The sequence below is a fragment of the Asterias amurensis genome, chromosome 4, assembly GCF_032118995.1.
Source record: "Asterias amurensis chromosome 4, ASM3211899v1".
In the NCBI taxonomy this organism is placed as follows: Eukaryota; Metazoa; Echinodermata; class Asteroidea; order Forcipulatida; family Asteriidae; genus Asterias; species Asterias amurensis.
Genome location: NC_092651.1, coordinates 16,168,665 through 16,193,256, shown reverse-complemented (window position 1 = coordinate 16,193,256; position 24,592 = coordinate 16,168,665). Strand labels below are relative to the sequence as shown.

At 38.8% G+C, this 24,592-nt stretch overlaps 2 protein-coding genes across 4 annotated transcripts; one reads left to right on the top strand and one right to left on the bottom strand.

The window, feature by feature from the left end:
- The first annotated feature begins 1,951 nt into the window (after positions 1 to 1,951).
- Positions 1,952 to 4,292, top strand: LOC139935983 (thioredoxin domain-containing protein 9-like). 2 transcript variants are annotated; one of them, XM_071930654.1, is made up of 3 exons: positions 1,952 to 2,181; positions 2,992 to 3,478; positions 3,979 to 4,292. In XM_071930654.1, the coding sequence occupies exons 2-3, from the start codon at positions 3,027 to 3,029 to the stop codon at positions 4,184 to 4,186; spliced, it is 660 nt and encodes a 219-aa protein (XP_071786755.1). In that variant the 5' UTR covers positions 1,952 to 2,181; positions 2,992 to 3,026; the 3' UTR covers positions 4,187 to 4,292. The 2 variants fall into 2 exon arrangements, with proteins under 2 accessions (XP_071786755.1, XP_071786754.1); XM_071930653.1 differs by having other exon boundaries at positions 1,963 to 2,181; positions 2,988 to 3,478.
- A 142-nt stretch (positions 4,293 to 4,434) lies between these two features.
- LOC139935982 (nucleoporin p58/p45-like) lies at positions 4,435 to 24,399 on the bottom strand. Of its 2 annotated transcripts, XM_071930652.1 has the most exons (12): positions 24,314 to 24,399; positions 19,898 to 20,031; positions 19,117 to 19,320; positions 17,383 to 17,605; positions 16,761 to 16,826; positions 16,066 to 16,320; positions 15,094 to 15,212; positions 13,605 to 13,687; positions 12,754 to 12,952; positions 11,547 to 11,945; positions 9,477 to 9,525; positions 4,435 to 8,234 (listed from the first exon to the last, which is right to left on the bottom strand). In XM_071930652.1, exons 1-11 carry the CDS (start codon positions 24,397 to 24,399, stop codon positions 9,512 to 9,514), a joined length of 1,782 nt encoding a protein of 593 aa, XP_071786753.1. In that variant the 3' UTR covers positions 4,435 to 8,234; positions 9,477 to 9,511. The 2 variants fall into 2 exon arrangements, with proteins under 2 accessions (XP_071786753.1, XP_071786752.1); XM_071930651.1 differs by lacking the exon at positions 9,477 to 9,525.
- Between the last annotated feature and the right edge of the window lie 193 nt (positions 24,400 to 24,592).

Genomic DNA, 24,592 nt, shown 5'->3' with positions numbered 1-24,592 from the left:
AAGTGCAAATCAAGAATAGATCGCTTTTTTTAGTAACAATGTTTCAAAATTTGTTGATGTTGTTTAAAACAAAGCAACTAATCATAAGAGGTATTTTATTTATATGAAAATTTGCAGAAAATGTTGAACTTTGTGGAAACATCTGTTTTTACGATTGAGTGTTTTACTAACATTCAGCCGACCATGCCAACCAAGGCGGTTTGTTTATAAAATCAACAAAAGAAAGGTCTATAAAGCCCACATATCTGCCTAAAATGGCACCCAAGGCGCACAAGGAAAAAACCCACTAGAATCAGTAACTCGCGAAATAATGACATATGAGTTAGTATGGAAATGACAGTTAATCGCTGGATTTCTTTATGAGGTATGTTTTCAGATGCTTGTGGAACAATTCTGTAGTTTTGCTGAATTTGACCACTGTGGGAAGTGCATTCCACAAAAGTGGGGTTGCTGCAGAGAAAGACCTGTCACCCCAAGACCTCCGCGCTCTAGTTTCCTGAAAATTGATTGTAACTAGGGCTGTGGGATTTCAAGACTAATTTGAATTTTCCCAAGATGTACAATAATGGCCTTCATGCGAGGCAGTAAAGCATTCCCATTGTATAACCTTGCACAAGGTGGACCGGCTGATTTTGCATTTTACCCCATGCCCCATAAACCTACCACACCCTCAGCATGCTTGCTGCGTACCTTTAATTAAGGAGACCATTGACAAAAAAAAAACAGACATAATGGGTGTCCGTTCGTATGAGAAATGTAAAGATCATATTTGGACACTCTTATTTTGTGTAAAACAGTATTATAACCAGTGTCTACGATATCTACTTGGCCATAAAATAAAGACATTTTTAAAAAGGTTACAATTAAAATATGGCAAAGTGCAATGGGGAGCTGTTGATTGATAATTTAAAACATTGTGAGAAACGGCTCCCTCTGAAATAACGTAGTTTTTGAGGAAGTAATTTTTAAAAGCACAAAATGACAAATACAAATACAAGGGTGTTTTTTTTTTCATAGTATTCTCTCACAACTTCGTCGACCAATTGAGTTCAAATTGCATTTTAGGGTCGCTCTTTATGTACAAGTGGGGCTAGCAACTTTGATGAATGCCAGTCATCTCGCCCCCTGGCAAAGTCGCCAGGGGGCGAGATGACTGGTTTCCACTTCGATGACCCATTGAGCCATAGAGGAAGGACATGATTGAGCACACATGACATAGAATGATAAAAATTGATAGAAGATTAGCCCTGGCGGTAGGACGTCAGTCAGTATTCCAACCTGGGCTATTCTAGAAGATAGAGTAATTCAGTAAAAAATAGACTCCAACAAGTCTAATTTGCTATATGCTAAAATTCCGAACATGGAATTCCTACCTCCATGTTCATGACTTACCAAAATTTTAAAACATAAAAACAACTAATAACTATACCTTCATCAAAAATCCAAACCCTACTGTTACTACATGGAGGTTATTCCCACATTAGCTTGTTCAGGCTCTTGTTGTTGTTCCCGGCACAGTTAAACAACTTCACACATGTCATGCATTTCGTTTATTTATTTCACGGTCTCCTTAAATAGCGCCCCCTATAGCTTACTTCTCGTTCCGATTAACTAGTCCATTTCCTGTCGTTGAGGGAAGTATACAAGAAGACCGTTAAAAAATTGGTTGATTTAATTCCCGTGTAGACAAGAAGCTTTCTACCTAGCTCTTACGAGGTTAAGCTCTTGGCGGAAATGCGATAAATGGCAGAGAGAGGAGTATAACAAATAGCACAAAGCTATTTCATTGAAACGCAAACTTGCACAAAATGAGGGAAGAATACATATGCATGTGCGTGGGAAAATGTATAGTTAACTACGCCCATTTATGTAAATTGCCCACGTTCATCCTAGGAAAAAAACATATTGTCCGACGGACAGTTGTCTGACATTCGTCTTGTTCTACTGACTTCGATCCCCAAAATCACACGTAGTATGACCAGGAGAACCACACTGACCTTAACGAGTAGCAATTTTGCAATGACCTATTTGATTGGTAGTATTGCGTAAAAGGTTCGAAACTAAGCCAATCAAAATCTGTGTTAAATCGGAGTGTGTTTCATAGTTACAGTGTTCAGATAAAGAAAGTTTGTCACCGGAAAATTGTGTCAACTAACTTCATAAAAATCAAGACAGTCTAGAGTAAGTAAACAGTTTAAAGCAAGATGGTGTTAAAACAGGTTGTATTGTGTTCAAGTCTAAATTGATAAATGGTTCGTATGTAGTTCATTTGTAGTAAGAACGAATTTCGTAAAAAAATAAAATATATTAATTAGATTAGAAAGACATGGAAAGACCCAACAACCAGCCATTTGTTTGTTAGTTGTGTGTTGATGAGCGCACACAGATGATCATTTATCATGACATTTGGCCTTTTTTATTTGAAACAATACAATTTATTTTTGATATGGCAAATTAGCAAATTGGTCCAGCAAACGGAGCGAACCTGCATGATGACTATTATTATTTATGGGGCTTGAGAGCAGAGTCGTCCCAATGAACTTGGGACCAATCCTAACTTGACTTGAGTTGAGTGTTTTTTTTTCGGGGTGGTTGCCATATTTTGAATAATCTCATCATTAATATAACTCTCCCCAATCCGCAATGATCCTTACTGTCTGGAGGATTGTCTCAGCCAACTAGTCTATATATAACTACACTACAGTTGGGCAGCCCAAAAACATTATGTTTGGTCTCAGATACAAGTTGTACTCACACCATCACAGAGCAAGATAACCAATGAAAATCAGAATGGCGTAAAATGAAAGGATGTTTTCATTTGTGGGGACACAAGGGTTCACAGCAGAGAATTTGAGTAACGCAAAAAGAGTTATCGATGTTCTTTTTTTTGTCAGGGTTAAGCCATGTAATTGTTAAGCATCTGAGCATGTTGAAACAGTGACGAGGCACTTGTAACTGTTCATTTCATTATTTGTACACACCTTCAGACAGGTTTGAGATTGACAAAGTGAGAGAAAGAAATCAAAATGGAGCAAGCCGTGCAGCAACAAATTCTAAAGGCAGCGGAGATTGTCGAAGATCAAGTAGATGCAGAGATTCAGCGTCTTGAAACAATGGACGAAGATGAGTTGGAGATCCTTCGTAGAAAACGTCTTGAAACCATGAAGAAAGATCAACAGCTCCGTCAAGATTGGCTTGCGGTCGGACATGGGTCTTACACCGAGCTACCAGATGAGAAGGCATTCTTTAACGAGTGCAAGAAAAGTGACAGTGTCGTTTGTCATTTCTATCGAGACAGCGCTTTCAGGTGTAAGATTGTGGACAAACATCTGCAAATTTTAGCACCAAAACACATGGAAACACGTTTTCTGAAGATCAACGTTGAGAAGAGCCCATTTCTTGCAGAGAGATTGAAGATTGTTGTGATCCCAACTATTGCTCTGATTAGTGGCGGACAAACCAAGGACTACATTGTTGGGTAAGGGCATGCTTCAGTTTATTTCAGTGCAGTGTTTTTTTTTTCAGAAAATATAATAAATACATAATGAATTGCACATGTAGTAACTTTAGAAACCTTGTTTGGATCTGTGCAACAGCAGCAGTCTTCAAGTGACTAGCAGGCCTGTATGCTTCGTATTTTAAAGGGCAGGGGCACCAATGCATTTTCTCCTTGCTAAAGGGCACCCTATGAGGAAATTGTTAATGATATCTGTAAGTGGCGGCTATCCGCTGTTGGATATCAATAATAAGTTTTATTTAAAAACAAAAACAAAAATCTACTGGAGCATTTCAAGGGCATCAAAGCAATGACCAGGGGGCATGGAGGCAATCGCCTTTGTTGCCTCCGCGAAGTATCGGGCCTTGAGTGTCATTCACTTAAAATAGGAAGGGAATAAAAACAATGTAAACTTTCATTTGGAGTTAAACACTTAATTCCAACCTTTTAATCATTTGCTATGTTTATCAATCTGTCTGCAGTTTTGATGAGCTCGGTGGCAAAGACGATTTCAAGACTGAGATGTTAGAGTGGCGTCTAGGCTGTGCCCGGGTCATCAAATACAACGGCAACTTGTCAGAGCCTCCCACAGCTGGTTCCTCCAAAAGCAAGAAATCGCTCTTAGGACCTCAGAAGAAAAAGACGATACGAGGAGGAATGGATGATGATTCAGACTCTGATCTTGAATGAAATTAATCACTTTCTGAAATCCAGACTTCTGAGATGTCTAAGTGGCAGCAGTTTTGCCATTGTACTTGTGTTACACACTCGGATATTTGTGTCAATTAATAATAAATCAAGTCCAGTGAATGATGTCCCTTGTATAGCAGAACAAAATGTAGCAGTTGCTACAAACAATTCATCATTTGCTGCTCACCATTACCATTCATTGTGCACAAAATCAGTTCAGTCTCAATATTTATGTAAACTAGTTGAGCGAAGTCTTTTCCTAAAGTATGTTATGGTTGTTGGAACGCCTATAGATCAACAGTAACATTTTTTTAATTCGATTCCAGGCAATGATGGCTAGGTACAATTTGCACTTGACAAAAAGCACCTGGGTTATTCAACTAGGTGCACAAGGGGTAATTCCCAACATCTTTATCAATTTTCTGGGGTACTCCAGTTGACTCTGGCTATTGTTATTAAAAACAGTAAGCTCCTAAATTTCTAGCAACCAGTTGCAATTATCTGGTTAATAAAAAATATACTTGTGTAAAGTCGCAGTGCAATCTGTACAAAAACATTCCTGTGTCTTGTTTGAAAGCTTGTAAAAATAGCGTGTACGATGTACTTAACTTCTGGATGAACATTACATGTATACCGTGCGTAGACAAAGCTAAAACTAACTAAAAATTACATTGGTCCAGTTACTTTTGAGATTACCATTGGCATGGAGGGAGACCTCCATGCAATACACCGATCCATTAGGCTCTGCCCACGGTGCATGTGTGAGCAAGAACACGCGAGCCTCTCCAATGCCATTCTGCACAACTTTGCTGCACGCGCCAAGCATATGCGAACGCATGTCAGACCTTTTAGTGTCTGACTTTTGGTTGTGCAATGGGTTGTGATTGTCAATACGCAGTGGGGCGGAGCTTAATGGATCAGTCTATTAGTTACAACACAACTGTGTGTCCATATTAAGGTCTACCAATGTACGGCACCATAAATAATACAATGGCAAATTGTGCATCAAACCTTAGAACAGAATTGACCATTGTACATAGTAATTTGCTTTTGTTTGATATTGTTTCCATTAGATTTTTTATTTAACCTTGAAAGAAAGATTTGATTGTGGAGTGAATGTAAGTGTGAAAATTAGGCAATAACAGTATGAGGAGCCATTTGTCAATGAATTATGGAGGTTTGTAAGTTTCTTAAGCATTTCTTGTCTGCTTATCTTAAATTGTTTGGTATTTTTCTTAACTTGCTTAAATTTGTAACCTTTGTAAAGCACCCCGGGACCCTTTTGGGGTTAAGGGCGCTATATAAAAGCAGTTTTAACAATATTTCTTTCTTATTTAAGACTGCCTTCTCACTCTGTTACTGCCATTAATACATACCTTTAAATAAAAAACGGTACAAATCATAAGAATTTTCAATTTCTCTTTTTTCGATCTTGCTTGATAGGGAGGGGGGGGGTGGGACTTAGCCCCTGAAAACCGCCTGCAAGTGCTCAAATGTTTTTTACAAGCATGGGCTGAGCAGTCACTTTGGGTAAGGCAGTCGGTGGTGATTTTCAGTGTTCCCTTCCAGGGGTTTGTACCCAGAGGTGTCGAAGTGGTGCACTGTCCGTAGCAACGAAGCATGGCCTGATGTAGACTTGATTTCAAGTCTCAGATCGCGGTTATTCTTCTGCATCTCAGGCACGAAAAATGCCCCCACATTATTAGCTATCACTCGCAATCTATACGAGGGCTAAATGATGGAGGTTGATTGCAAGAGGGCGCTGTTTGTAGTGGCTATCAGGACGACTTTAAGCCATGATCAAAGACTTGGAACCAAGTCTAGGCCTGATGATGACTTGTTGAACATAGCATCATCTTAAAACTTATGAGACTATCCATAATCGGCCTTGTTACCATGGGCAGCATTCTGTAAATCACTGAAAATCGCCGCTGATCTTCTAGTCATGCGCGTCACTTGGCAAGTTAAATATTCGCACAACGAATTATTTACATTTTTCATAAAGACTTGGCTATAATAGGCAGGACTGAAAGCACAGAATGGTATTGCTAAGCAGAATCTGGTGCAGCCCAAATTATAAGTTAGTTTAGGTTTGCATGGTTAAAATGAACCCGGTCTATAAATAAAAAGAAACAAACATAGGGAGACAATAATAATCACTTGCATAGTGTTCATTCAGAGTTTTATTATTAATACTATAGTATGCTTGATCACATGCCTGTACAGTGCAAGAAAATCAAGTGATGAAATTGGACATAGTTTAATCAAAATTTGACGTCCAAAATTTTTAAATAAGCCAAGCTCAAATAGCTTTGTTGAGTTTATTTAGCAAAGTTGTATGTTTCTCTATGTTTTACAATAAGCAAAAATAGTTGAACAACCTGAGATTCCACCTGAATCATCTTTCTACACTCATCTTTCTACACTCCCTTGAAAAGGCATTTGAAGTAAAAATTGGGTTTTTTTCTGTCGACTGGAAAACCAATTATGGTTTCCATTACTCCAGAGAACATAAGAATTGAGTGCTAATATATGGCGAAAACTCCATCTTCCAGCCTATCAGGGCCCAATTCCATGGCTTTGCTTATTGACGAATTCTGCACTCACAATCACCATTCGCTAAATCTGCGCTAGTTGTGTAAGCAAAGAATGCCTAGTAACATGAAATACGCACATGTACAAGCAAACATTCCCTGCTTCTGTAAGCACCAATTCTTTAATGAAGGTAAGCAGAGTCATTACATTGGGCCCTGAAGACTGTTGAAAATCAATGTAAAAGCTCACTCGTACATTTCCTCCTTGCCTGCAGTTATGAGGTCTTTAAAGGCACTGGACACAGTTGGTAATTACTCAAAGTAATTGTGAGAAGTTAGCATAAAAACTAACTTGGTAACAAGCAACGGAGAGCTGTTGATAGTATAAAACATTGTGACAAACGGCTCCCTCTGCAGTAACATCATTTTTGAGAAAGGGGTATTAATTTCTCACTCGAATAATAAAAGACTTCATCGGTGTTTTTTCTTTCATTATTTTTCTCGCAACTTCAATGACCAATTGAGTCAAAATTTTCACAGATATGTGATTTTATGCATTTGTTGGGATACTCCCAAATTAGAATAGTGATCTGTGACAATTACCAAAGGTGTTCAGTGCCTTTAAAATCCAGCTTAAGCAAAGAGGTTAAGCTACACATTATTGCATAACCTTTATGTTGCCGGTTTGGTGGAATCTCAAATAAATTAATTAAGCTATGCGTTGTGTGTTTTACCTAGGTCATGAAGAGGTGAATGTACATCAATATTAATAAATGCCAATGCTGGTTTGTAAAAACATTCCCTAACAAGTATTTTTAAAATAGAGATTCATAATATTCTATCCATACTCTCCCAAGAAAAAGACTAGTATCTTTTGACAGTGCGGACGCCAAGCTATTATATTGATGGTATGCGTACGCATCAATGACGAAACGTGGGCATTTCACATACACGTTAAAAAAAGAAACGATGCCTAATGACTGAAGAATAAAACCTGTTTCATACAGGCAAGCCAGTCGCGCTGATGAATGAGGAGCGACTCTAGGTTGACCCAAATAAATTTCAGTTTCAGGCAGGCAAACAAAAACATATCCTTTACATTGGTTTGGCTCATGACAAGATCGACGTCTGAAACCAAGGCACTCCAGAGTCGTTCTGAACGACTGCAACAGTCGATCTTTCCACTTCTAGCTAGTCCAGTACCTCCGAACTATTTCAGACGTTGAACATTTCATGTACCTAATTCAGAACTTGGTTTGTCGCGACAATAGAGCGCCTGTCTGAAACGGTGTAACTTATCCCACTGTTGCTCTGAGGGGATATTTATACAATGCACAAACTGTTAACGACCCAAGATGATGGAGAGTGTCGAATAAGCATTCCTGTAGATATTCAGCTGTGGCTGTGCTGTAGGTTCATCTACCTGGTGCCTTTTCTGTACTTGCTGGGCGGTTTCTGCAGCTGTAATGGTTTCCCTGTGGTGGTAGATCCAAAGCTACTGGTTCCGAGGGCCCCTATTAATATCAGAAAATGAAGATGCAAAGTTTGAGTCTACTGGTTAACAGAATTTGACGTGTTCCATTATGAAATAAAAATGGCAATGTGCTGTAGAAATGAAGTAGAAGCAATGGGTGCATTCGATTAGCTTCCCCGGGTCGACTCCGATCTGCCCCCCGTACGTTCAAATAGGTTTGAAGCCATTCCTGGGGCTCGCCCGGGTCAGCCCCAAGTGCCCTGCTTGTGGAACGGGTCACTTGGGGCTGGCCCGAGGTGCCGGACGTAACCACGAGAGGGTGAGTGATCGTTCAATTAGCTCTTGTCAGGGGCTCGGCCGAAATGAGCACCACGGGGTGGACACAGAGAAACTAATCAAACGCACCCAAAGTGAAGTAGAAGCAAGGTAAATTCATTGATGGTAATAATTTGGTTGATGTCGGATGCAGCAGAGGGTTTTAGCAAGGAACACCAGCTAATCCAATGTCTTGAAACTTATACTTGCTACCTACTAAATAAGACACATTGAAACTTTATATGATAAGAAACAGGTGTATTTGTTGCAGTGAGGTTCAATCTACAATGGAAATTAACTTTGAAGCAATGGGTGTGAAAGAATGTTTGCCGACTTAGAAATTGTCCGAAGATAACTACTTAGATATTACTACTGGTTGATATTCTTCCTGTTACTGAAATCAATGCAGTAGGTACCGATATGAGTTTAAATAGAAACATGTGCAGCCAATGAGTAGCAGGTCAAAGGTCACAAAATGTGGCTGAGAAAATGTTCATTGCAATTTCCATTCAACATTGGTCTTAATTTATTTGAGTTCATTTGAAACAACAGGTCTCTTTCTATCAGGGTTGACAGTAAACATGATTCTTTCTCATCCAACACTATAAAAAACCCACCATCATGAAACAACTCATGGAACAAAGGAACTTAATTTAGGGCTGGAAGGCAATTTGATTTAAGCACAGATTTCAAAACCTTTTTACTTTGCCCAAAGCTTGTAGCCTTAGTTCATGCTCTCGTTTTGTCAATGCATCGAATTATAAGAACAGTAATTGTTGTTTACGGGCTAATAAGCTTAAAGTGAGGCACACAGCTCATGCTTGCTTGAACAAATAATACGTTAAGACAACGCATAGAAGATGATGCGACTAAGTGAAAATAGGAAACGAGAAGCAAGGTACAAAGAGATCAAGGAATGGTGATGAAAGAACAGATGAAGGGGAAAACAAAGAAGGACGTCACTCACCGAGGGTGAGACTTTCAAGTGGTTTAGAGGAGCACCTAAAACTTGAAAGCTACAGGAAATGATAGAGGAAGATTGCCTTAGATCACAAAATAACAAAGAAACTGTCCGAAGATAACTAGCAGGAACCCCAATAACCAATTACAGCAAACGGAATGTGGTTTGGTTGAATAGAGAAGAGTTAAAAAAGGTTTTAATTTTGTTTTTTAAATCGGAGGTCAAACAAAATTTATTAGATAAAAAAATAAAAAAAGGTTAATATGACGAAACAGAGTGACATATTAAATGACTAGAAATGGAAAATTAAAGTGTGAACCATGATAGGAATGAACAAGCTTATGAAATGATCGGGAGAAAATGAAAATGAAAACTGCAAAGAAAAGCTTCAAGTAATATTAATCAATAACTGAGCAGCATTTGAGGAGAAAACAAGTTAACTTTAACAGCATGGAAAATGCATGCATGCAGAAATGTTTTTTTCAATGGTGACACATTGCCAAAGTGATACATAAAAATTTCCTGAATGTGGAGCAAAGCAAAGAGTAGAACAAACCCTTTCAATATTATTTATTACACCAGCAACAATCATCCATGAAGCTAAATTGCGACAGAACAAACTATAGTCCTCAAAAAGAGTTTGTGAACATAAGTCCATCACCTTATGAAAAAATGACAACTGAATATTAATTTTGGTTTTACCCATATAGACACTACTCTAGAATTGCAAAGGATGCGGGTTCGAATCACAGAGCTTGGGAAAGGACCGAGTATGGTATACAGTGCTTACACACATTGGTGTATATGGGTAAAACAAAAATTAATATCATCATCGCATCTACATGATTTATGACTCGGTGATGAGTCGAGATGAGGCAGTTGATGAAAAGATGGAATGTACAAATGATACAGCAGCTAACACCCGTTTCAGACAGGCGCTCCAGAGTCACACCGAACCAAACTCTGAATTTAGTACATGAAAAGTTCAAAGTCTGAAACAGTTAGGTGCGAATGAATGCACTAGAAGTCAAAAGATTGACTGTTGCAGTTGTTCTGAACGACTAGAGTTGCTCCTAATTTATTTGGTTTAGCGCGACTCTTGCGCACCTGTCGTAAATGGGTGCAAGTAGAACATCATGAACGAACTGTCCAGCAATGTCAAACACTGCCTCTTTTACTGTGCTCTATTAAGAAAATTTCAGGCTCGGAATTACATGGAGGCTAAAGAAACCATGGCCTCTGTTGCCCTGGACTTGGCCTTGGTGCCCCTAAGTATCTCACAGACTTTAAGGTTTTCAAATGAAAGTGCCCTTTAAAAAATTATGCCCTCTTAAAGGAACACGCTGCCTTGGATCGGTCGAGTTGGTCTTTGAAAAGCGTTCTGTAACCGTTTGTTATAAAATCGGTATGGTTAGAAAGATGTTGTAAAAGTAGAATACAATGATCTACACAAATATGCCTCGAAATTGCATGGTTTTCGTTTTACCTCGTCGAAAAACACGGTCGGGCCATTTATGGGAGTCAAACATTTGACTCCCATAAATGGTCCGAACGTGTTAGTTCGCGACGTAAAAAGAAACCGGTGCAATTTTGAGTGATACTTGTGTGGATCATTGTATTCTACTTTTAAAACATCTTTCTAACCATATACATTTCATAACAAACAGTTTCAAACGCTTTTCGTAGACCAACTCATCCGATCCAAGGCAACGTGTTCCTTTAAAGTTAAAATGCCAGGCCTAAATTGATTGATCCCACCTGTATTAGCAAGGAACCAAACCATAGTTTCAATGTGAACATTGCAAAAATACATATCAGCTTAAAATACTTTCCTTGCCTGTTAAAATAGGCTTTGTTTATTATGAAGAAAGCAAAAGATTAAGTAATGAAAAAAAGAGTTTTGTTTGAAAACTGCATCTTATAATGAACAAAAAACTACCGCATGGTAGCAATTAGCAATCAATGTACTTGTTGTTAACCAATCATCCGATCATCAACAAATAACCACGATGAATACTTATTATTGCAAAATGATTGATTACATGTACAATAAACTGCATCTTCAAATATTTCTACCTGTAGTCGTTCCAAAACCGAATCCTGTACTGCCCACAGTTGGTCCTGCACTCAGACTGCCACCAAAACTTGCTGCAGTTGCTGCTGGCTTCGTTGTTCCAAATCCAAATGTGGATGACCCAGTAGAAAGCCCAGTTCCAAATCCAGTAGTTGTACCCAGTCCTGTTCCTGTACCCAACCCTAAGGACTGGGTACCCAGTCCTAGTCCGGTGCTCTGGGTTCCAAAGCCTGTCCCGAACCCACCTGTACCTAGTCCAGTAGTTCCCAATCCTCCGGTTGTACCCAGACCACCCAGTCCACCTGCTCCAAGAGAACTTGTTCCAAATCCTCCAGTGGAAAGGGTGGACGTGCCACCCAAAGCAGCAGTGAATGGACCAGTTAACCCTGCAGCTTGAATACCTAAGTGAAAAAATTAAATACTACCTTCAAAATTGCGGTTATTTCTCAGAATGATTCTCACCGGAGACATTTCCCAAACTCCGGCTTTGGGTCTAGTTCACGTTTGGGCTCCAGCAGATGTTGGAAACATCAGGCGAAATGGACACACAGATGTTAAACTTGCAAAATGGACACACATTTTTCATTCAAAATTGATGACAGTGCCCAAGCCAGAGCTGGAGCCCAAGATGAGGTTTGAAAATGGCCTCAGTATCAACTTTAAACCAAGATTGCTTATAATTCAAAAATAGTATCAATCATGTCATTCTTCCTTGGTCCAGCAAGACAGGAACAACCGAGATCGCGGTTGACACCATCACTCTTTACTGGGGATTATTGTGAAATCCCCAATTCCAGACCTTTTGTCCACCAAACAAGAGTTATGAAAAATTGATAGGCTGCCAAGATTATTTCTATTGTTCTCAGCAGCGAGGTAGGTGTGAGATTCCAGCATGCCATGGTCAATTATCAGCCATACTTTTACAGCCGAGGGGATGACCAAGTCATCGTGACCGAAGAAGGCTTTTGTTCAAAGTCTCAAAGAGAGAAAAGTAAATCCCGGGGCATATTATGTGAACATTTGTTGATACCTTGTTTGATTTGGGTTCATTTTGATGAACAAAAAAAGTTATTTGAGTCCGTTAACAAAAATTAATCACGTGGGTGGTACTGGAAATTTCTGGAACCCCCTCCCGATTGAACCGGTTAATGAACAATTTTTTTACACATTTGACTCAAAGAACATCAATGAAAATTATATTAAGCTCACCTGCTGGTTTCTGAGCTGTCTGTAAAGCCGTTGCCATGGCAATAGCAGCAGCATTTGACACATTATCGAAAGCCCCTGGTCCCATTGGGAGGGTACCAATTCTGCGTTCCCTCTCTGCAGTCTTCTTTTGAGTGGTAAACACATTCTCCACATCACTGTGGTAGACTCTCCGATAATTCAAATACTGTTCTTTCTGAGCCTGTTATAAAAGAAGTTTGAAAGTATTTAGTGGTTTGTTACGGAGTGCTCTAATTAATATAGACATTACATGTATAATAACAATAATAAAAATAATTTATTGATTACATAAGTATACAAATTTTTTTTTAGACAATGTTTAAAACCTAATCACTGGTAATAGAAAGGAAATACCACAATTCCCCGCCCCCCCCCCTAAAAAATAAATGAAAACCAAGGCCCCTTCAGGACTTTCCAAACAATAAAAAGGCATTAAGAAAAAAAGACAGTAGATATGAGAGTAAAATGCATTGTTATCAAGACAGTAGAAACACCAGTAAAAATGCATTTACAAAAAGACAGTAGAAACAACAGTTAAAATGCATTGACAAAAAGACAGTAGAAACAACAGTAAAAATGCATTGACAAAAAGACAGTAGAAACAACAGTAAAAATGCATTGACAAAAAGACAGTAGAAACAACAGTAAAAATGCATTGACAAAAAGACAGTAGAAATATTAGTGACATAATACAGGTCAATTGAATTCCAACTTTTGTCAACTAAAAACTTTATATTGAGAGCTACTTAAAGGGGATATATATATTTAAAGGACATGGGAATTATAGAAAACAACAAGTGTATGTCAAAAAATCTTGTCTTGTTTGTACTTACTCTGACAGCTTCATGTACCGACTGTAGCTGAGCAGCCAATGCAATAAATGTTTCATTTAACTTTACCATGATCACAGCCAACTCTGCACATAAAAATATAGAATCAGAGAAAAGTTAACCCAGTGCTAAAGTTGTTAATTGTGAAGTGTTTATGCAGATATATTGAAACTTGAAATAGTAAAACATGAAAGGCATATTATATAATATATTGGCTCAATTTTCCTAAAAAGTCTACTCTTTACTATGACCTTATTCTACCCACTACAAGCTCCTGTGTTTCAATGGCTCTTTACAAACCCACAGCTTCAGCTTTGGGTTCGGCTTCAGGCTCCGCTCTCTGAAGCCCTGAGCACGTACACAAAGTACGTTCAATTGCAAAAATAACTATGAGGCCAAGTGAGTCTTAATATGGTGGCCCTGAAGGGACATCGCATATCGCAAACGTGTGCGCATACGTATGCAATGTCGTGAAACAATTCGCAAATATGTGCGCACACGAATGCAATGTCGTGAAACAATTCGCGAATATGTGCGCACACGTATGCAATGTCGTGAAACAATTCGCAAATATGTGCGCACACGTATGCAATGTCGTGAAACAATTCGCGAATATGTGCGCACACGTATGCAATGTCGTGAAACAATTCGCGAATATGTGCGCACACGTCTGCGAATATTATTTGCGATGTCGTGAATTTTATTGCATACCATGTTGCATACCTTTGAATAAAATGTCTAATGATCTGGGGGGTTTCTTTCCAACAGTGAGATAAGCGGTAGTCATTGCAGCAGTAGTCTTTGTTGTGAGGCAAGCGAGGCGTGTGGTCGTCCTTGGCCTGGTGCCAAGTTCCTGGGTATACACATGCTTTACAGAGGGAGCCTGCTGTAGCGCCACAGTACTCCCTAGATCGGTAACAAATTATCCACAACTATGACATCATCCTAATGGTATGCAACATGGTATGCAATAAAATTCACGACATTGCAAAACAAATCGCACTCGTGTGCGCACATATTCACGATTTGGTTCACGAAATTGCATACGTGTGCGCACATATTCACGATTTGGTTCACGAGATTGCATACGTGTGCGCACATATTCGCGATTTGTTTCACGACATTGCATACGTGTGCGCACATATTCGCGAATTGTTTCACGACATTGCATACGTGTGCGCACATATTCGCGAATTGTTTCACGATATTGTATACGTGTGCGCATATATTCGCGATTTGTTTCACGACATTGCATACGTGTGCGCACACGTTTGCGTTATGCAATGTCCCTTTGGGGCCACCATATCTTAAGGCAAAATCACACTGCAGCGATAACGAAAACGATAACGACGCAAAGAGCATGCATTCATTTTGGTTGAAATGCTCCACGCAGAATACGCCCAGGCTCATTCAATCGAGGGCGTGTATTGTTAACATTCTCGTTTTCGTTCTCAATATCGAGGCCAGTGTGAACGGGCCTACATCATTATACCTTGTGGTGTGTAGATATTTGGTTGTGCTAGAGATGCCATATAACTCTCCATCTGCTCAATCTGCTGTCTACACAAATGCATCTGATCTTCAAATTGCTCGACTAATCTCTGGAAGTACCTGGGTACACATATACAAATCATACAGAGAATACTAAATGATTTGGGGTTAAACAAAAACAAATTTATTAGTTTGTTTTTTGAATGACCTCCGGATCAATAAGTAATAATAATGATAATAATAATAGAAACTTATATAGCGCCTATCCATGTAGACATGCTCCTTGGCGCTTAACAATCAAAATAAAATCTATTAAAATCCTAACAGTTATAACACCCAAGAGAAAATACAGTAAACATGTAATATATGCAGAATTTGTAGACAACAATCAATAGTTAAAAACAATGAGAACTAACACTAGTGCCAGCACTCTATCAACTGAGCTATCTGGCCCTATGATGACAGTGTCCGTATTTTGTCAATATCTTTGTTTGTGGGTGCCAGACAAAAGCTATACAACCGTTAAACTGCCGTATAACCAGAGATCACCCAAGTTTACAATACTAACTGGGTAGCTGCAGCCAGGGATGCAAATTATTGGGGGGTTTTCCCGGATATCGGAGAACATTAAAAACAGGTTGCGATAAGTAGGTTGTGATTTTGTGAAACAGGACAACCCTGATAAATATGTTGCAATCTAGAGATGAAACCCCTGAATGTTTAAAGTATCATACTTCAGAGGCTTTTCAAACTCTCTTCACCACAAATTATTAAACTAATGGTTTGGTCACAATGCAGTTGACGACAATTTTACATCTTTCAAGACAGTTAGAAAGCAGGGGAGCTATGAAAAAGACCCTTGAACCCAGGAACAATCCTGATAAGACAAAGGCCTGCGATCTATTTCTTTTGACATGTTTTTGATTTGTACTTGTGCTTAAAGTGTAGAAGATGAATGCAATAAAACACTTACTCTGTAGGAACATAGTTCTCAAGTTGAAGAGCTGGAGGAATTTCTTGAGTTCTATGAGCAACTTCAGCATTTTTCAGCTCTTGTGCCGACTCAAACTTGAGTTTATGAATAGCAATGGCATTGCGCTGTAAGCCATTAGACACAACTGCCAGGAGCTGCTTCAAAGCTGTTATTTCTTCTTGTACATGATGGTATGGCTTGACAGAAAAGCGTGTGATGTCCTCCCGGATGGCCTTTTGTTTCTTGACATAACTCCTGATTGAAACAAACAAAATCCAATTTATCAATCAATCATAAATAAATTATAAAGTGCCTAAAAATCAAAGGTTTGCTCAAAGGCGCTGAGGCACAGAAGAAACAATTAATTCATTGATGGGAGGCCTCCTGAAACAAGTGGGCTTTCAGAAGTGACTTAAGCGTATTGAAGAATGTTGAAGTATAAACTAAAGTTTGGGCAAGTCCATATGAGAAAAAATATAGCATTTATTATGCTAGAAAATGTATTTCTACAAGTGAATAAATTTAGACAAGTATCATTTTTTAATCTAAACAGAAATAAGATTATCAAATTCTTAAACATCAACATTAAGTTTGGTCATTCAGAAATAAAAATACGAAGAGAAATGAAAAGCAAATGGGGGTAAAAAAAAAGAGCAAAAAAATACTTTTTAAAATAAAGAAAATTGTTGACTTACTTGAAAGAGCTGACTGTAGCATGGATGTCTTGGTGAAGAAGGGTTTCTTTTATTGTCTTGTTATCACTAAGAACAAAAATACACTTTTACTTAAATATTGTCTACAAATGGATGTGTTGAAAATGTCAACATACTGTCAAAGTATCAATACGTGCTGCATATGAAAACTGTACGATGGAAGTTTGTTATACTATTTGTAATGGCAAAACATAAATGTTAAAATCAACGCCAATCTTAGATATAAAACCAACGAGTGCCACTCATATAGCTATACATTTCTTTGTTTACTCATACAGCAAAAAAACATATATATATAATATAAATGTGGGTAGGCAACATATGTCATGTATGAATAAAATGGAATGAAAACAAATTCAGCTGTAAGATGTGCGTTAAGTCAAAAGATGACTGTTGCAGTCGTTCGAAATGACTCTGGAGCGCCTTGGTTTCAGACATTGATCTTGTCACAAGGCGAACCTAAATATGTAAATGTTATGTTAAGGTCACCTGTCTAAAACCATAATTTATTTGGGTCGACCAAGAGTCGCTCGTAATCTACTTGGTTTAGCCTGACTCTTGCGCGCCTGTCAGAATTTCAAAATAAGACATGGATAATAATTACCTAGTACCTGATGTGACCGTACCACTTGTACCTGTCGTACTTGATGAAGCTAAAGATAAAGGATCCACTCCTCCTAGTCCTTTACTGACTGCAACAGTAGTTGTTGTGGCACCACCTCCCAGACTAAACCCAGTAGGCGCTGTCCCTAATGAGCCTCCTAGTGATAACCCAGATGTAGATGTCTTTGCAGGTCCTGACAATCCTCCTCCTAGGGTCAATCCTCCTGGATCAATCAAGATTTGTCAATAACATACATGTACTTATTAAGGTAAGTTGATTTACAGACATTGGACACTATTGGTATTTGTCTAAGACCAGTCTTCTCACTTGGTGTATCTCAACATATGCATAAAGTAACAAACCTGTGAAAATTTGAGCTCAATCGGTCATCGAAGTTGCGAGATATGAAGGAAATAAAAAACATCCTTGTCACTTGAAGTTGTGTGCTTTCAGACGCTTGATTTCGAGACCTCAAATTCTAAATCTGAGGTCTCAAAATCAAGTTTGTGGAAAATTACTTCTTTCTCGAAAACTACATTACTTCAGAGGGAGCCGTTTCACAAAATGTTTATTCTATCAACAGCTCACCATTACTTTTTACCAGTTAAGTTGTTATGCTAAGAATTATTTTGAGTAATTACCAATAGTGTCCACTGCCTTTAACATTAATTTTATTAGTGGCAAGCAATAAGGTTTAAATCAGAAATAATAGCAGTTTTTGTTCGTAATTACTCAAAATAATTGTCGGCATAAAACCTTACTTGGTAACAAGCAATTGAGAGCTGTTGATTGTATAAAACATTTTGAGAAACTGCTCCCTCTGAACATAGGTATTTTCTAATGAAATATTTAAAGACTTCAGGCCTAAAGTCTTTTTTATGCATCTGAAAGTGAAAGCACACAAATTTGTGCAACAAGGGCATTTTTCTGTAATTTTTCTCTTGCAACTTTGATGACCAATTGAGTCAAAATTTTACCAAATTAGTTGTTTAAAGCCATTGGACTCTTTCGGTTCAGAACAAAAAAAAAAAGTTCACAGATTTACAAATAACTTACAGGGTTTACAGAAGGCAATGGTGAAAGACTTCTCCTGAAATATTATTCCATGAAATACTTTACTTTTTGAGAAAACAGCAAAACAATATAAAGTCTCGTTAACGAGAGTTATGGATTTATTTTAAACACATGTCATGACGCGGCGAATCGCGCGGAAACAAGAGTGGGTTTTTCCGTTGTTTTCTCCCGACTCCGATGACTGATTGAGCCTAAATTTTCACAGGTTTGTTATTTGATATAGAAGTTGTGGTACACAAAGTGTGGGCCTTGGACAACACTGTTTACCGAAAGGGTCCAATGGCTTTAATACACATGTACATTGGGATACACAACGTGAAAATAACTGGTCTTTGACAATTTCAAAAAGGTGTCAAATGCCTTTAAATAATACAAATTGACTATCACAAAATGGATTTTACAAGGCATGTTTTCCAGAATCTGTTGTCGCACTTTGTATGGGTGAAACAAAGCAATGGTATGTGCCTGCCTGTATCATGCAAAGCACTGGAATTCCCTGATGGATATAAATACCAGCCGTCTGCCTATCAGCAACAAATTAAGGAAAACCCAAAGTTATTCCAGGAATTTAAAAAAAATGCAGTGATTCTGTCTCCGGAAAATTTTTTGAAAAAAAACCCCCATGTCATCCACAGTGAAGTGGTTAATCTTATAAATTACCTGCCGCTGGAGCTCCGCCAAACCCAAATCCAGTTGCAGCTGATGTCGTTGCTGTGCCAAATAACCCTCCAGGCTTGGCTGCAGTGGTTCCTCCAAAGCCAAAACCTCCAGCTGATGCGGTTGTTGCAGTTGGTTTCAGACCTAAGCTCAGTGACAAGCCCCCAGCTGTAGATGGTGTTGTGGTTGCACCAAAAAGACTGCCAGCTGTAAATTTAGGGAAAAAAATAAGTACCTTTTAAACCCTTTGATATTAATAATACTGTAGAGACCTTTGAAAACTGAAATTGCACCTTTATAGCTATGTCTGCTCAGTTCATGGTCATTGTGGGGAGTGGGGTGTCGTGGCGGAGAGCACCGAACTCAAGCTATGGTGTTTCTGTTCAGCAGAGTGTTGGTTCAAGTCCTGGTCATGACACTTGTGTCCCTGAGCAAGACACTGAACTGAAATTGTGATTGATTTAGCCTAGTAGCGCATTCTTGTTGCACAGGCTGTATACTCCCCAGGGAGCTGAGATGGTTTAAGGAATTAATTAAATGGCCCAGTGACCAGGGTTAATAATGTTGGAAGCTCTTTGAGAGTGCCCTTCAGGTGTGTAAAGCACTAAATATAAAAAACAAATATTGTCATCATTGTTATTGAGTAGTGTAACCTTAACAGGGAGGCAAATTTATTCAATTGAATCAATCTCTTGAGCTTTGATGTCGTCTTCAATCTTTCTCAATGAGTGAAAAAAAAAACTTTCTTTTAAAAGTACTACAATGTAATTAATCAAAAGATTACCAGCACTCGTTGTTCCTCCTGCACCAAACCCAAATCCACCGGTTGTTTTAGCTCCACCTAAAGAAAATCCAGATGCTGTATTGGTTGTGGAGGGTGTTCCAAAGGTAAGACTCCCTGCATTTGTCGTTGTTAATCTAATTAAAATAGAATTGAAAAAGAAAAGAAAAAAACATGAAATCTACTTAAACACTTTAAAGGAGGATTCTGACCTTAATTGTCTTCATCTTCCAGATGTTCCCATCTTTTCCAACTGCCCTGACTGAATAAAGCCTGGTTCATACTGCGAATGCGAGGCAAGTTTTTTACGTCAGATGGATGCTTTCGCAGTGTATCACATTTTCGAATTTGTATCACATTCGCAATCGCAGGAAGTACGCACCGGTCTTACGGGTCACTAAACTTTGTGATCAGGAAATTTGATCTTATAAGACCACGGTAGTAAATTGGTACACTGTAGTAAATAGGTACCAGGTACCAGTAATGTTGGCAAGGCTCCAAAGTTGGCTTTTGACAGAAACAGACAAAACAATGTGAGAACCAAAGTTGGTTCTTGATAAAAAAACATTGAGAGAGACGACTTCCTCTGAAGTAACATAGTTTTTGAGAAAGGGGTAATTTCTAACTAATATATTTGAATCTGAGAAAGACTTCAGGCCTGAAGCTTTTCTCATGCATCTGAAAGCACACAATTTGTGCCACAACTGGTCGTTATTTCTTTCATTGTTTTCTTGCAACTTCGATGACAAATTGAGCCCAAGTTTTACGAGATGTTACTTCAAACATGTCCTTCTGCTGTTACCGTTTTGGTAACATGGGGTGCACAAAACTGCTGGTCTTCAATATTTACCAACCCTGTCCAGTGCCTTTATTAACAATCATGTTTATCAGTTATAATGAATAAACAAAAAAGATTTAGATGTCAGTATTCACTCCACAAAATGCCCGGAGCTAAAACTGACTTTAAAAATTAGGTTCATTTCCTACAACTTCACTAGTTTAAAACAAATACAAATTATTATTGATTTTGTTTGTAACTGAAGGATCTCAGTACAGAACACGGAATTCATTAATTTATTTGTTTTTGGCTCAATATAATCTATACTATTAAAAGCGTAACCTGCGCCATCTTGGATTGAAAATTAGAAGGTCCAGTGGTATGGCATCCTTGTGGAATCCAACACGGTTGTGTGCGTGGAATTCAATACGTTTGTGTGGTTTCATACGTCGGGTTGCAAGTCTGCAAAACTCGGATCCAAACTCGCACTTACAAGTCATGTGATTGGAGGAAGTTTGGGCGGCGACCGTGCGTCAACCACTGGTCGATGTTGTTACCAGACTTCCTAGAAATCTTTCTGACAGGCGACTCATTGGACAGTGTTTCGCAGATGGTGCTCCGGATTGGTTCATTCATTGCCCCTTGCCCGCCCACCCGCCATTCAATCCGCCCTTTTTGGTCAGGTTACTTTCGTGTTGTACTAAGCATGGTTCTCCGGATTGGTTCATTCACTGCCGAGCAGGGTCGAAAGGGTCGAAGAGGCTGGGTGCCAGGACAAAACCGAAACCAATCTCACGAATTTTACCGAATTTGCATTGAATGGATGAAGTACCGTAGATTGATGTTTCGCAGGTGACCATGTGTCAACCACTGGTCGACGTTGTTATCAGACTTCCTAGAAATCCTTCTGCGGGTGACTCATTTGTTGAAAAGATTAAATGGAGAATATTTATAAAAAAGCATTCACTTCCAAACGGCATGAGAATTATCATGATGAACAAGGATGGGATCAAACGGAAGCTTAATAATTTGGAAACATTGGGTAGGGCCGGCTATAGGTTGGAAGGTGTCTAAGGGAACTTTACAATTAATAACATTTTGGGGGTGGGGGGGGGGGGGGGCCTTACACAAAGAGCCATTCTGGTCAGTGTATTGTGAGTGGTGTGTTGTCTGGTTTGAGACAGGCCACCTGTTGCTTGGTGAAGAAGGTCGCCGTGGGACCACTTTAGGTTGACAGTGGGTGGCGACCTTGGACCTTTTGCCAGTAAACTCAAATGGGTACATGAATACCGTTTTAGAATACGGTCTGTTCATGGAGGTATAATGTTGCAGTTTCAGAGTTTAACCATGGAGGTAGAATTGTGAAACCATTCCTTACTCTATGATGAAACTTATACACACACGTCAAAGGCTGTTTTGAAGCTGTAAAAAAAAAACTTTGCTTTGCATTTGGTCAAAGTTGTTAAGCAAAACGACATTAAGTTTCCTTTTGAATAAGTCCATTCACAAAATTGGTTAGAGCAGTGTGTCGGTCAGGTCTCAGAATGTACATTTTGCTAATTCCATTTTGAAGCCTAATTTAGCCATCGGCCCGTCGGGTTGGTTACTGATGGAGATAATATTAACAAAAGAGACCTCGTGCGGCTGAATGGGGTACATTTTTAGGAGTTTGTCTATTGACCCAAACTGGACGTAACAAACCCTAAACATGACTTGACATGCTTTCTGAAAGTGAAATAAGTTAGAGAAAATTAAGGAGTGGGGACGAGTTTATCGTTTTTATTTAGTTTGTACGATATAGGGTTCCAGAGGTATGGGATGTATGGAGGTTTGTTCCTAGAGCAGCGCGAACATGAATGCGGTCAGAAATTTTGCGAGATGCAATAAGCCCAAAGTGACAATAAAACAAAACCAGACCTGCCAAGTCTCACGCATTAGGCGTGAGACTCACGCATTTGGGCTCTGTCTCACGCTCACACGCACATCAACCATTATTGGGGCGAGATCGGGGGAAAAAAATTAACGACATTTTTTGTACAAAATTTGTACAAACAGAGCGCAAATTTGCAGACTGCGCCCGCTTTTGCTCATCCAGTAGGTTCAGCTCAAATTCAGCAGAGCGCAAAACGCCTATTGCGCACAAGTTTGTTCTGATTCTTTTAGCAAATTCGCTGAAATGCGCTCCACTAGCGAAGACACAACAGGCAGAAGAAGTGAGCGTTTGATTTTGGACATCATTTTTAGTCTATTTTTTTCAAGTTTGGAAGGGTATAATCTGACACAATCGAACCTCCACATTAACCATCAACATCTCCTGTGTACCTCAAGTGAGTTTTAATTATTCTGAGGAGGCTTTTGATGCATTTTGAAACACTTTTTGTCCACAATTAAATTTCACATTGTTTAATTTATTTATACAAAAAAAAAAAAAAAAAAAAGGTTGGGCGGCGATTTAAAAAGGCCTTCTTAAACTGGCAAATTTTTTTCCGGGGGGATGGGGGTTGAGCTTTGAAAAATCTCACACATAGCTAGCCTCTGGACTTGGCATCTCTGCCTGCAAAACACTTTTTTGACGTTCACGTTAAGTGCTCCCGTTATACATGCAGCCTATTGACCAAAAAGTTTACAAGACCAATTCAGATGAGAATAAACTAAAAAGAGGCCTACGCTCTTACGGCCCCCGGCCCCCGCCCCCCCCCCCCCCCCCCCCCCGAAAAAAAAAAACAGTAGATAAATTAGATTTGTGGCACACAGCATGTTCCAAAAACTCGCTTTACTTATAGTGCTGTAGCAACGCTATGTATCATGGGACGTAAAAAATGTCATTTTTGACGATGTTTTTAAAAAAGGAAATGCAAGCATTATGAATGTATATTGAGTGTGTGGAGAAAGTTTTGGTAGTGAAGTACAAAAGAAACTTTAGTTATTGTTGGCTAACAGTCAGTTTCACCTATCAACGCTGATTTGAAAAACGTGTAACGTTAGGGAGGCCCAACATATTAGACCCCTATAAGGATCACGGAGGAGCCTTACAGTTTCTAGATGCATAAGGTACGTTGTCTAACCCAAAACGAGGTGGGTACAGCCACTGCAAGTAGTGGTGGACGTGCGAAATAGCTTCATTTTGGGTTAAAATTATGACGCCATGCATAAATATTGAGAGAGGCGTATAACACACTCACCCACATTTCGAAATATTAATTGTGTAAAGGATTTTTATATCCTAGCGGGGTGCCGCGAAGCGTGGCATCCCACTAGTACAATATTATTATTAAACTCATAAATAACTGGATTCTTTGATTTATTGTAATTTTAGGGTACCAATTATTCAACATCATAATATTCCGAATATACACTTTGCATGATAGACTGTAAGCTTTCATTTGACATCTTTTTTTGCATGCATTTCCAAATTGTTTTTAGCACTTGTCTTTTTGCCGTGCGTGCGCGGTTTGCGGTGACCGTTAAACTGTTAGGACGCCCTCTATATGCTCCATGAAGAGAAGAAACTTCGGCACTCAAGTGTATTTTTGTATTCGTAAAGTTTAAACTGCTTAATGAGCATGAAGCTATGTACAAAACACTTTCAAAACTCTTGAGTTGAAGCAAATTACAATTCTTATTTATTGAGTGAGACTTACGATGGTGTTCCAAAAGTAGTTGCTGTAGGTTTTGTGGATGAAAATGAAGAAGCTCCGCCAACAGAAAACCCCCCGGAGGCCGCCATTTTGTTAGGGTCATCTAATTGACCTCATTAATATAACATCAATTTATTACGACATTTAACAAACAAGTGTGATAAAAACTACAACAAATTTTAGCGTAACAATAATATTTTAAATATTTTAGTAGTTTATTTAATTCTTGAATAGTTAGTTTGTTTATATTAAAGTAAAATTTTTAATACTTAGAATGAACAC